Below are 14344 nucleotides of genomic sequence, written 5' to 3'. Positions count from 1 at the left end.
TCGTGGACAAAAGCTAGTGATAAATTTCTTTTGTCATTCAATTAAGTTTTTATTATCTTGTATTTCTTAATTTTGTTTCTTTTTATTAAAATGTATTGTTTGTGCAGTTGACGCGCGAGTTCGTGGAGGTGATGGACGGTGAGGATTCGGACATGTTCTCGTACTTCAAGATCCTGATGCTGCGCGGGCTGCTGGCGGCGCGCAAGCACTGCGACCAGCTCATACACCTCGTGGAGATCATGCGCATGGGTGAGTACTGCGGCACACTGACCTACACAAATGGATAGGTTACTTTGTCGTTTGATTTTCGCTGTTTTGACGCTGATGGTTGGTCACAGTGAAAAGTTTTTGAAGTAATAACCATTGCATCATGCATAGCATAAATTTAGATAACGTAGGTTATAATGGAGAAAGAATTTTTGATCAGCACAGTAAATTCAGAGTTTTTCAAAACGTACAAAAATCAAAATCTTCCTCCTAATTTTAGTACGGCTTTTTGCTTGATAATTAAAAAGTATGACAAGTATATTTGTAATATATGGCATGTAATAAAAAGGATGTTAGTTATGAATGATGGTAGACCTAGAAAGAGGTGTGCGTGAAAGGTGACACATGGTAAAGAAGGGAGTGATAACTGATATGACGGATAGAGTTATTTGGAGGATGAAAACCCGGTGCGCCGACACGACAGGGGTAAGTTAAGTTAGGTGAGATGTCAGTATATTTATAATAGACGTATGTTGCAGGCGGGCAGCTGTCGTGCTTGCGCAGCAGCAGCGCGGTGTCGTCATTCCGCGCGCGCTTCCACCTCGGCCGCACGGAGCAGCAGCTGCAGGCGCTCGTCGACCGCCTCGTGCGCGACGCGCTGCGCTCGCTCTCCACGCGCCTCTACGACAACTACCAGTACTACACCAACGGCATTCTGTAGCCGAGACACCGCCTGCAGCAGTACCACTTCCACCTCGGCCGCACGGAGCAGCAGCAGCAGTATACTGTGCTAGCAGTACCATTTGCAGCAGTATACTGTACCAGCAGTACCATTTGCAGTAGTATACTGTTCCAGCAGTACCATTTGCAGCAGTATACTATGCCAGCAGTACCATTTGCAGCAGTATACTGTGCTAGCAGTACTACTTGCTGCAGTATACTGTCCCAGCAGTAAAACTTGCTGCAGTATCAGTATACTACGCCTGCTATATTGGCTACAAAAGTATAACATGGCCATGACACATGATAACAACAATATACTATGGCCACGGTACAAGTTATAGCAGTGTACTATGCCTGCTGTACTATGTTCACGTCAAGTTACATCAGTATACGATAACCACGGCTCTTACAATATTGGTGACGAACTTATCTGACTTTGGTATTTGTTAGTGGTGATTAACTGCGATATTTACAAAAGAAAATTTTCTGACCATCAAAAAACCTCTCTAAATCTTCGATATGCCATCAAATGCTTGATTTGTTTTGTTGATTTCTTTTATTTGGTTAAATATTCTCTTTCTAAAGAAAACAATTTCGAATGAAATTTTTACACTAATAATTAATTTGACATATTTTGAATTGTAATTTCATTGATATTTGATATATAGAGAAATGACACATTTTTAACTTTGGTCCCGTCCATTGTAGTCTCGTGTAGTCTCTTTTAGATCTCTGTAGAAATTATGACAAAAATTGGACGACATTTTGTTAATAAATCATGCTAAAACTACATACGCTCAGTTCTAATTGACAGTTAACACTGAACGTATGTAACGTAACCTCTGTAGTCAAAAATGTACATAATTCTCTTTAAAAAATTCCATTTCTGTTGAAATTACAAACTTTTAGGTTTAAAACGGTATGCAAAAATGTAAATAAATATATGAAAATTGAATAATTAATTTTCGCAATGAGAAGACTGATTGTTTCAGATGTGAGAATGATTTTAGTTTTAATCTCCACCCAATTTGTATAGTTTTTAAAATTGTATGTGAATTTCGAATTATGAGTGCGATTAAAAAAAAAACTAAGAATATACATGTGAAGTTAGAAGTGAGATGATGATATATTTAATATTAAAATAAAGATAGTTTTAAAATAACCTATTAAACTTCCATATATGTTATTGTGTGGCAAATATAACTAAATCAGCTTTTATATAAATTATCCCTTATGTAATTTCAATATTAAAGTATATAATCTTTCGCTTTGTGTAATAAGTTTTGAATTATTTTCGATATTATGTTATAAAAGTTTCTGAACATGTGTTAAATTGTCCTATATACAGTTATTTTTCATGTATTATAGTCAAGAGAATGAAAACTATTCCTGAAAATTGTTTTAAATCGAAACCTTTCAAATTATAACCTCATTTATCTACTTTTTAATAAACACTGGTAAAGGTTTTATAGCGACCTATTCTTGTGGCCTTTAAAAGCATTCAATTTTATTTCTTTTTTTTTATTTCTGTGTTAATTTGTTTTTTAAATATTGTTCTTGATAATTTTACAATTAATTCTGCATTTCTTAATAAACAGTAAAACTCCATATTGACAGGAGAAGCCATGGATATATTTTAATTGCATTTTTTGATGTTTCCTGTGTAATCTGATTTTATATAAGTATTTTAAGACTGCTGCATTTGGCATTGCACTTAGGATTTCTTTAGTATGGATTTATACAAAGGGCCCCTTTAGTGTATACAAAAATGTATGTTTCTCGTTGAGCCGTCTCAAAGGGGTAAATTTCCCATTGGACGTTTAATCTTTATGCCTATCGGCTCAACGGGAAATATCTGAATGCGGCAGTAATTGTACTAGTAATTTTTTGTGAGAGTCAAATTGCGGATGTACCGATTGAAATTCTCCCATTAACAAAAAATGTACTATTTAGTACGTAAAAAAAGTACCTGTTCCAGAACGATGCTATAACCAAATTAAGTTATTTAAGTCAATATGGCGGGTGTAACTTAATATCGTTATAATTTCGTTCTAAAGTACGTACTTTTATTAGTCGTGTACTAAATAGTACATTCAAGTTACATGTCTTTTGGTTAGTGGTATAATTTGACAATGGTACACCCGCCATTTTGACTCACTTTTTTGATGTGTTTAAGATAATATAATATTGTGGTGCGATTGAATTATTGTGTATGTAGATAGCTTGTAATAATGAATGTACCTTTGAATATTTTAATCTGATGAATATTCTTATTAGAATAAAGAAATTTAACCTGTAAATATGTTTGCTCTTATAATCTGGTTAAGAATGTGTCTATTGCATCCAAAGTCCCAAAATATTGTAATTTCTCGTCTAAATTAATTCATGTTATTTATCATTCTGTACAGATAATTGTAAGTAGGTAACGTTAATGTTTATCTTAATTTTTTTTAAATAATATACATATATCATGAATTTTTTCCGGAAGTTTTTTTTCTATTTTCCTCGTTGAAATGATCCTCGATATTGTCACAATTAATCAGTGCTAGCTGTATCTCGCTACTTCAAAAAATAGTAAAAACATAGTCTATGTTACTCACTGATAGCAAAGCTTTTTAATGGTGCAAGAATTTTTCAAATCGGACCAGTAGTTTTTGAGTTATTCCAATGCATACAAAAATACAAATCTTTTCTCTTTATAATCTTACTAATATAATAAATGCGAAAGTTTAGATGAATGGATGTTAGAAATTGTAGCTTAAATGGGTGAACGGATCTGGATGTAATTTTGCATAGATCTGGAGCATAGTTTGGAAGAACACATAAGATACTCACTTTTGTTTTTTTTATTCCACGTGGACGGAATCGTGGGCGAAAGCTAGTATTAGTATAACTAGTAAATTGTAATTGCCAGAAAGGTTAACTCAATAACGTCACTGCTATAAATGGACAGGCTATAAGACCTGTATTTAGTGCCTATTCGATTTTCTCTATTTTGTGCGGTGACGGTCGCGGTAGTGGTGACAAGAATTCAAACTAAAATACGGATAGATAAAAACTAAGATCAAGCCGCGTTTAAGTCTGAATTAAAAAAAGCTATCCATTAATATCTAAATGGTATATTAAGGAGCGTCGATGGCTCAGTGGTTTAAGCTCTTGACTTGCAATCAACAGGTCTTGGGTTCAAATTCCGCCATGTAATGTACCAATGTGATTTTCGATTTTTTGGATTTTCCATATGTACATAATTTACCCGATGTTCTTACGGTGAAGGGAATCATCGTGATGCAACCTGCACATTTCGGCGGACAAAATCAAAGATATGTTTGAAGTCAACCAATCTGCACTTGGCCAGCGTGGTTGACTATGTCCTAGTCACCCCTTACTTAGGGTGGGCTTCGAGCCCCTCGATGGCGACGTATAGTGAGCTGGTGATGATGATGATGATGATATTAAGTAGCTGTTCCCGTGCAGCTTCGTCATTTCACGCCTGTTTTTTTTTTTCAAATTATCCACTTCCTAAATTAGTGTGAAAATATTATGTCTATAGCGCGCCGTCTGTGTAAGGCTTTTAATTCAAAATTGTGCTTTATTATATTAAGTATATATGGCAAAAGGTAGAAAAAAATAGTCAGGAATAAAACATAATCATTTTTATTTATTGAACTATATCATTTCCTCTTCTTTTTATTCTTCATTTTATGTTTTAGTTTCTGTTTGATCTTCTCCTTGCGCATGCGTTCCTTCACTATCTGCTGTTTGTTGCGGAACTCTCGCGAACTCGCCTCAGACTTGTTCTTGGCAACGCGCTCGTTGTGTTTCACCCAGTGAGGACGGAATTCGGACGCTACAAACGAGTAATTTTTCACATTTAAAATATAAAAAAAAAACTTAAAAAAAAAAGATTTAATTAAATGCCCAATTTTAAAGAATCTATTAAAGTTAAAAATAATAGTAAACTAGCTTTCACCCGCGACTCCATCCGCGTGGAATAAAAAAATAGAGTAGCCTATGTGTTCTTCCAGACTATTCTCTACATCTATGTCAAATTTCATCGAAATCTGTTCAACCACTTAGGCCATCAACAAACATCCATCTATCTAAACTTTCGCATTCATAATATTACTATACATGCATAAAAAAACACCAAAATGAAAAGCTTCAAGCTAATTTGCTGACACATTTAAATAAACATTAGAGCATTTCGATTTCCAAACATAAATACTAGCATGAACACTCAATATGAGTCTTTCAAAGTTGTTGAATCACAAACGAGTGAAGCCAGTACCTGGTCTCATGGTGTTGTGTTGCGCAGTGTCGTCGTCATCGTCGTGGTGCGCGTTCCTCTTCTTCCAGTGGTCGTAGCGGCCGCTGCGGAAGGAGGCCGGCACGCGCCCGCCGCTCTCCGTGCGGATCATCTTGCGACCGCCGTCCTGCGACAATTCACAAATATCTACATCCTTATACACACTGACAAATATGTACAAGATCGTACACACTGACAAATACGGACAAAATCGGTGTACACACTGATAAATATGTACCAAATCGAAATATGTACAAGTTAGTTGTACACATTGACAAATACAGTGTAAACTCCACGTAACTTCCTTCAACGACAAACTCCCTAAAGCGTCAAAATCAATAGGATTTGGATGGTTTAGCTTTTCTTTTATTATTGTATAATATAAGTAATAATACACTCTAAATAGCATTACATCCATTCATAACGACCACAATATAGTAATAAAAAATACTTTTTAAGTTGCTAAAATTAGTAAAAACTGCGCAGCTGTGTACGTTATTTTGTCCTTTATCGCAAAGATGACTCAATATTGCGAGATTTGAATAAAATAAGTAAAAAAGTACAAAATAAATACTGGTGCTGCAAAAGACGTCAGACAAAAATAGCAGACTATATGCAATAGTGTTTAAATAAATTATTATTATATATGTAACTTGATGTAAACTTTTCTTTTTCTGGTTCTGATTTTTCTTATCTCCATTTAACTTTCTATAACGCCATAAAGTGTCGTTATAGAAAGCACGTACTGTATGTACACATTGAGAAATACGTACAGCACGGACGTGTGTGATACTTACGGGGTCCACGTGCACCATCTTCTTGCGCTTGCGGTCCCAGCGCAGCTGCGAGCGCTGGCTGCGCGCCGCCTCGCCGCTGTCCGCGCCCAGCTCCAGCTCCGCGCCCGCAGCGCCCACGGAGAAGTTCACCGCCATGCTGCACACGGACCTCGCACGTTACCCCATTGCCTCTCCCCGCCCTCGCATTCACAATCTACAGGGTGATTCTTAACGGTCGGATCAACGGTTTTATGGAGGTAAAAAACCTCAATAGCTATTATTGAATCGCAAAGAATGTTGCCACATTTTCTGTAGTTTTGAAGTTATTTATTTTTCGTAGAAAGCCTAATTATTAGGCTTGTTAATGAAAAAAATGACCACTTTAAACACATTATTTTGGACGTACGGTCAAATTTAAGTCTGAAATCTATTTTATTTTCTTACAAAAAATAAAATTACTCTAAATATTATGAGGTAGCAAAGAAGCAAGCGACAAAGAAGCAGCAAAGAAACAAGAGAGTGTTATATATGAAATGAAAATAAAAATTGTTACTTCTGTCTTACCCAGATTCGGTGTGTTGGTCGCTAGCAAAATGTGGTATATAGTTTTCATCCCGAACAACTTCTTTTCGTTTCTTCTTCGGCTGATTTTCAGATATCTTAGCCGATTTCATATTAGTTGTGTCTTCTAAAACATCACCAACCTGAAAATATAGTAAATTGTAGAGCAATAAATAAATAGTAAATATAAAAATTCTTTTATAGGTCCGTAGTATCCGTGAAATTTAAAATAGTACTAGCCTATGTTACTGGTAATATATTTTTTTTTTACGCAACGTTTTTTTTGGGAAATTGCCCCAGTAGTTTTTGAGTTATTTCAATATATACATAAATATAAATGTTTCCTCTTTATATTAGTATACGTTAGGTACTTGATCAATATTATTTTTATTTTATTTTATTATACGGGAAAATTAGATATGTTAGTTTTCGCAAATGAACAATGTAAAAAATGACATGATAATCGCTAAGAGAACATGAATAAGAAAATCAATAAATAAGGATAAAAATGTAAACAATATAAAAAATAGTAAAAATCTTAGAAGTTAGATGTAACATAAGTGGTTAGGGAGTTGGACAATCAAAGAATTTATCACTTAAATTACTTTCGATGTCAGCAAGCTTAGTGTTAAGCAAATTTATTACCTGATTGTTTTTATTTTCCCTAGCTTTCTGTACTTTGTTGCCGTGCACACGTCGCTTTGCTTTCATCGCGAGGAACATTGGCGAGTCGTTCTTACCACCTAGCTCTAATATCGTCTGAAATAGGTAAAATATAATAAAAACAAACATATTTCTTACTAATACTATATTGTGAAAGTTTAGATAGATGTATGGATGTTTGTTAGGGCCTAAAAGGCTGAACGGATCTTGATAAAATTATATATATTGGCTGTTGCTCGCGACTTCGTCTGCATGAAATTAAAAAATAATAAAAAAAATTGCCTATGTTACTCACTGATACCGTAGCTTTTTAATTGTGATTTTTTTTAATTGGCCAAGTAGTTTTTGAGTTATTTCAATATATACAGAATACAAATTTTTCTTTTTTATATATTAGTATAGATATAGATGTAGGGGTTAGTCACATAGTATACTTTATCTATATTACAATAAAGAGGAAAGATTTGTATTTTTGTATGTATTGAAATAACTCAAAAACTACTGGGCGGATTTTAAAAATTCTTTCACTTTCTTCAATTTCATGCGGGCGAAGTCACGAGCAACAGCTAATCCTTAATACTTCAGATTGACATTGTCAGCTATCATAGTGAAGGGATATGCCAATGATCTAGTGTTGCGACTCCGGTGCGGTACCGATTCCGGTTTTTTAGGGATAAGGGCAAGTAAAACTGTTAGTTATGGAAGTAAACTGACCCCTTTAGGTGTATAATTCTTGATGTTTTGGACCATGTGCGCGGCGTCGTCTGCGGTAGGACTGTCCAGGAGGAAGGGGTGCGGCGCGAGGGGCGACGGCGTGGCCTTGGCGCGCTTGTTGCCGTCGGCGGAGGCGGGCTCGCGCCAGCGCACGTACTGCTGCCAGCCGCGAGAGCACACTCGCACTGCCTCCTCCTATATAAACATATCTCTCTAAGTATAGTATAGTAATACTAATATAATAAAGCGTAAACACACATTACTTTGTGGCCTAAGATGTCAACAATTACAGGATATTTTTGCGTAACCCTTACTTTAGTAATAGCCCTTCACTTACGACACGCTTCAGGATACATACTTTCATGCTATTCAGATACAGAGTAAACTGAACAAAACCTTAATGTGGGAAAGGGATCAAAAACTAAAGCTGATATCAAAGAAGCAAGGTTGCCATGGTAACAGTAATTTTTATCCAATGTCAAAGTCCTTGGTTGTCATCAAAAGTGGTAGTGCCCGCTTTAACATCTTAGCACGAATGGGCCGGCACGCCCGGTGTAATACCACGACCACACAGAAGATAGGCGTGAAATGGAAGCAATTCCGTGTTTCGTCTGATGAGTGTGGTGCCGGAGGCCTAATTTAAGTCCCTTTCTCTTTACCACTCTTTTCTTATAAGGAGAGTTTGGGAAGAGGAAGTGGATTTGACGGTGGAGGAGATGCATAGGAAGGGGAAATATCCTCTTTATGTGCGTCTCCTCCTCCGTCCTATAAGGGTAGGCAACGCATCTGCAATTGCGGATGTCTATGGGCAGCGGTCGCTTCGCCATTTTGGCGGTTTCAGTTGGCCGCTTGCTCGTTTGCCACCTTATGTTATAAAAAAAAAAAAAAAAAATTTATGCATTTAAATTTTGACATTTGCAATTGAGAATTCCACAAATGTAAACATTAATATAAAGTTTTAATTAATTCATGCGGATGAAGCCGCATGGGAACAGCTTGTTTACTAACATTAAAAATGCAAATGTTAAGATGGATGTTTGTTGAAGATATCTCCAGAATTAGAGAGTGAGTGCAAACAAAGGGATAATAATTTAAAAAAAAAACAATGTATCTCTAACTGATTTTTTTTCGTACAGAGTATAAGCCGATGGATTTTAGTTCCAATCTTTTTTAAAATGTCCAAACGATTGTAGCTGTTAAGGAACACCGCCAGTTTCCCCAACTGTACAAGTAAGGAAGCAACCAATAAGCGGCAGCGATTCTAATAAACGTACAATCTCCGAGTAATTCTTCTCCCAGGCGAGGACATCTTGGTGTCGGAGCTCGAGCAGCGCGGCGGGCGCGGCGCCCCACACGCCGCTGGGGCAGCTGGCGGCGCACTGCGCGCCCGGCGCCAGCAGCTGCGCGCCCAGGAACAGCTGCAGGTCCAGCAGGTGCGCGATGTCCTCCGCCGCCACCAGCGAGAAGGCGCGCCCCGCTCGCCCCGCGCGCGCGCTCCGCCCTACATGTTACATGTGCCTGAGGCAAGGCGAAGTAGAGCAACCCGCCCAGGGCGCCGCTAATAGGGCGCACGAACGCTTTTTTCCGTGGGTTTTTATTGCACTTAATAGCACATCTCGCCCAGGGCCGATAACGCTCCTAGCCCTAGGCACGTGAGTAATAAAGATGGATTATATGAATAGATATATAAGATAAGGGTAATAAGTGCATTAAAATGCTAGATCACTGTGAATAATCCAATAACAAGCAATAGTACTGACGCACGAAAGTTAAAACAGTTTAACAATATTGAAAAGCTTGATGTTAAAGACATCTTTCTTTCGGTTACGTATTTCATGTAATGAAAAAATCATAGAATCAAAGATAAACAATATTATTTACTTACCAACTCTATGTACAAACAGCTTAGGTTTAGCGGGGAAGTTGTAGTTTATCACTGTATCTAATGCGGGCAAATCTAACCCTCTAGCCGCTACATCAGTCACCAACAGCACAGAGCACTTTTTGTTTGTAAACTTGCCCAAAGCAATCTTACGTGCGGAGGGATCGAGGCCTGAGTACGCAAATGTTGAGGTTATACCCGCTTTTTGTAGGATCTAAAATATACAACACATTTTATAGTAGATATCAAAAATTTCAATTTTAATTTCAACAATATATTTTATTATTTACAAGCTTTTGCCAGAAACTTTATCTGCGCAGGATTTAAAAAAAAAAACAAGTAGTTTCTATTCATATTCTACAGCTGTGCCAAATTTAGTTGCAAGTTATGTTGAGCAGTTTTGGGTATATATATGCAAACAGCAGTCTAATACTTCTATAGGTCATCAAATATTTTTTCTTTAGAATATTGTAACAGTTCCTCCACAGAACATAATGTTATGGTTAGTAAGAGGTAAATAGATGTAGGGGGAAGCATCTGGACAGCACATACATGTCATTACCTACTATTTTACTAATTTAAGTACTGTTCTAATGAAAAATTATTTGATTTTAACTTACCAGATGTAAATATTCCACATGATGTTTTGTAGCGGCAAAAACAACCGCTTGCGGCGTTGAAGGTGTTAGAACACGGTCCAAAAGTAACAACAGTGCAGCTGTCTTTAATTCTGCTCTCACAGATATCCAAGCCAGCCACAAGGTTGATGGTAGCTTCCAATCCACATCCAAACGGATTAACACTGGATCTGTTAGCCCCGCTCTTGCAAATTCGACAAGCATTTTAGGCATTGTAGCTGAGAATAAGAGTGTTTGCCGACTCGAAGGCAATCTTGCAACTATCTCTCTCAGCTGTTCACCAAAACCTAGCTCAAATAGTCTATCAGCTTCATCAAATACCATTACCTCTGTGAAAAATCATGATGATATACTAATACTATAAAGAGGAAAGATTTGTATTTATGTTATTATTGAAATAATTCAAACACTACTTGGGCCGATTTTAAAAATATTTTTACTGTCAAAAAGCTAGCATATCAGAGAGTAACAAAGGCTATATTTTTTAATTACATACAGGCAAAGTTTCAAGCAACTAATAATTATTAAGATGTTTAATTACAAATTAACCATTATTAAATCTTTATTGAAAGTAAGATATTTATAATTCTATTTAAATTTCTATTTCCTTTATTTAATTCATCTGTTTCTTAAATACAGTAAATTATCATGATAAACTATATCTTTAGTTATACCTTAAAAAAAAGAATTCTTTTTTTATAATTGACACTAGCTGTTTCAGTGCTTCATCCGTATGAAATGTCAAAATTCAAATTCACAAATAACAATTGCTTTCTTGTTGTTGGCAGCAACTTATGTTTATACTCTTTCCCACATTCAGATTTTGATCCAAAATATTTACCCACTAAGTTTGATGGCGTGAAAATATATAGCTTAAAGCGTGACGTAAATGTAGGGCTTTTTAATAAAAAAAGAACTATTCAAAAATATGCTGTGAATGCTCACATCTTAGGCAACAAAGAAGTATGTGTTTACACTTTATTATAATAGTATAGATAGATAATAACAACAATTTCTTATATAACTTTTTCAATTACTTACTAATATTGTCCAATTTCAAGCTCATTTCAATACAGATATGTAGGAAACGTCCGGGAGTAGCCACTACAATATCCGGAGCTTTCCCCGACATCACACTGAACTGTTGCTCTATTGATTCTCCTCCGAGAATGGCAGCAGACGTCAATCCAGTGAACTTGCCCAGTTCACGCACAAACCTTAAAGTCTTATAACATATTTTGAATTAACTAGCATATTTATGCCACTACATATGATGATAAGGTTAGGATAAGAAGGTTACATATCCTAAATATCCTTAATTGTAAAAGAAGTAAAATATTGTTAATTAAAAAAAACTATTTAGCCTTTTTATGGTCATACCTGTAAAGCCAATTCTCTTGTTGGTGATAAAATTAAGGCTCGTAGATTCTTTCCTGGCTGAGCTTTGTTAGTAGGCGATAACAGCTTCTCCAAAATAGGTAGAACAAAGCAAGCGGTTTTGCCTGAACCAGTCCGGGCCATGGCAACAACATCTTTACCTTCTAAAGCGATGGGTATGGTCTAAAAACACATATTCATAGAGGATTAATTAAATTTTCAAGAATGTTTTATTGAAACATAGCAAAATGATTGCTGCACTTCCGTTTTAAACAGGTATTTGTTTTTAAGGTTAGGTTAAAATTATAGTAAAATTTATCTAACCTTTCGTTGTATAGGTGTCGGTAGCTTGTAACCTCTTTTAGTTATTCCCTTAATAACTGGAAAACTCAATCCCATCGACTGAAAACCACCGGATCCCTTCTTTTTCTTTTTATTTTCGTGGACTTCAGTTTCAGTCGTTTCATCTTTCTCAACGTCTTCGAAACCAGGGAGATTATCACTTAAATCTTTTGGTTTTAACATTTTATAATAATTTTATTTACACATTACTTAAATTATTAAAAACAAATTAAACAATCAAATCACACGTGCAAGAATAAGACCAAAAACAAGACATGTTTTGACATTTGAAGTTTGAAGTTTAAAATTGACACTGACGTTCAAATTAAGCTCAATTTTTTTTTCGGGAACAGTAGAAAGGATTTTGAGACAAATCAACTTTGTAAAGCTTTGTACGACGCCGTCCTGCCTAATTTTTTAACCACGAAGGCTCATTTTTAATTAAAGAAATAATTAGGTAAAGTTGTTCAAAATATAATTTGGCGGAGAAATTTAAATAATTTAATAAAAATATTATTTTTGCTAAATTACGGTGTCAATATTAGGCATAAAAAACATAAATAAAGAGCATTAGTACCTTGAGCATCTTTGGATCTAAGGAAGGGTTCTTAGACTTTTCCATACGTATGTTCGCCCAGTACCAACGCTTTTTACATGGTTAAAGTACATAATTATGTAAACATTTGTGCTGCAACAATAAAAAGTAATTCAATAGGAATAGGATATTTTTGCGTCAGAATGCGGCAACAAGTTTTTTCTGTTCTACTTGGTTGCACTCATAATAAAAATGGGTAACTCTAAACTTACACAGCAAATAAGCATTTTACATACTAGCACATATCCTAGATACAGGCAAAAAAGTAATAAAAGCCCCTAATTTGTACTGTAATTCCATTTGCTGTTGCATTTCACAGCCGTTAATTCCTTATTTTCTTATTATTCATAAAATCTCGTGAAAAAGTATTATTTAATTGTCCAATTCACGTTTGTTCACTTAATCATGCCGGCTACATCATGAAATCGTAAATAAAAAACAAACAGACGAATTGAGTACCTCCTTCTTTTGGGAAGTCGGTCAAAAAAACTACAATGTAACATGTGCTTCTCGAAAGAATTATGTTTTTGCTCATATTAAAAGATACTTAATTCGAATATTATAATTCTCAATCTCTACAAGCTTGATGGCCATGAACTTTTTTCAACAATAACTTAATATTTTAATTGAGCTCCTTTGATTGAATGTAAATGTTTAAATTATACGAAATTTGCGCTGGAAGTGTAATAAATTTTATTACATTGTTGTATATAAGCGATTACAGGAAAAATGCTAAAATTGTAAGAATTTCGTTGCATTTCCTAGATGACATGTGAATGCAGTGTAGTAAAGTATTTTTAATTTCTAATGTACACAATACATAACATAAATGAATCAGTAATTTTACTATGTCAATAAAGATTAATATAGTCCACAGTTAGCTTTCGGTATATTCCATAAATGAATTGGTGCCAGCTATATTTAAGCTCTGCCTTTGATCTTATATCTATTCTGATCAGAGGACAGATAAGACAGCAAATATAAATTAAGATTCTAGATCAAATTAGGATTTTACAAATATAGCTCAGTGTCAGTTTGAGAATGATTTGACATGCCATTTTGCCGACGTCGATGACGTCATTACGAGTATCTAGACAAATTACAAATTACCGTGTGAACACGATTTGTGGGTGACATAATGTACATTTTAAGTTAAAGGATGAATCATTCTGACAATTTTAAAACGGAAATCGGTGTCGCATTAAGAATAAACTTACCTTGGTACTGGTATCAGACGTGTTTGCAGATTGACATAGATTTCTGGTAAATGTTTTTCCCAAATCGTTTCCGTGATTTGTTTTGATGTTTTTTAATAAACAGATTTAACTGTCACGTGTTGTAGCGCTATTTGCAAAACCAGTAAATGTAATTTAGAATTAAGGAATAGCCTTAACTTGTCTATTGTATTATCTGTGGTAGTTTTTTCTGTGCTGACTGTCCATTGTAAAAAAAAATGAAGCCCATAAGAAGTAGAGTTTAGAATGTGTTAACATTAATAAAACAATACTTAAATTTTATTTCGTCATGGCAATAACATTTCTATGTTTTTATACGTTTTTT

General features: G+C 35.3%; 2 protein-coding genes across 3 annotated transcripts in view; one reads left to right on the top strand and one right to left on the bottom strand.

The window, feature by feature from the left end:
* LOC106103688 (phosphatidylinositol 4-kinase beta) overlaps nt 1-1540 on the top strand; it is a 39239-nt gene extending 37699 nt beyond the window's left edge. For both annotated transcript variants that reach the window (XM_013283514.1, XM_013283515.1), the window contains exons 9-10: nt 108-249; nt 747-1540. In XM_013283514.1, the coding sequence (XP_013138968.1) occupies nt 108-249; nt 747-928 (324 nt within the window). In that variant the 3' untranslated portion in view covers nt 929-1540. The remainder of the gene's footprint in view (nt 1-107; nt 250-746) is intronic.
* Nucleotides 1541-4568: 3028 nt separating this feature from the next.
* LOC106103779 (ATP-dependent RNA helicase DDX54) lies at nt 4569-12476 on the bottom strand. Its single transcript, XM_013283658.1, has 12 exons — nt 12172-12476; nt 11851-12030; nt 11512-11695; nt 10453-10799; nt 9836-10046; nt 9225-9451; nt 7951-8145; nt 7219-7332; nt 6577-6716; nt 6034-6169; nt 5219-5363; nt 4569-4777 (listed from the first exon to the last, which is right to left on the bottom strand). The coding sequence occupies exons 1-12, from the start codon at nt 12370-12372 to the stop codon at nt 4602-4604; spliced, it is 2256 nt and encodes a 751-aa protein (XP_013139112.1). The 5' UTR covers nt 12373-12476; the 3' UTR covers nt 4569-4601.
* Between the last annotated feature and the right edge of the window lie 1868 nt (nt 12477-14344).

Source organism: Papilio polytes, unplaced genomic scaffold (genome assembly GCF_000836215.1).
Source record: "Papilio polytes unplaced genomic scaffold, Ppol_1.0 DF823731.1, whole genome shotgun sequence".
Lineage (NCBI taxonomy): Eukaryota > Metazoa > Arthropoda > Insecta > Lepidoptera > Papilionidae > Papilio > Papilio polytes.
The sequence above is the reverse complement of the archived record's forward strand: the minus strand, read 5'-3'. Positions and strand labels throughout refer to the sequence as shown.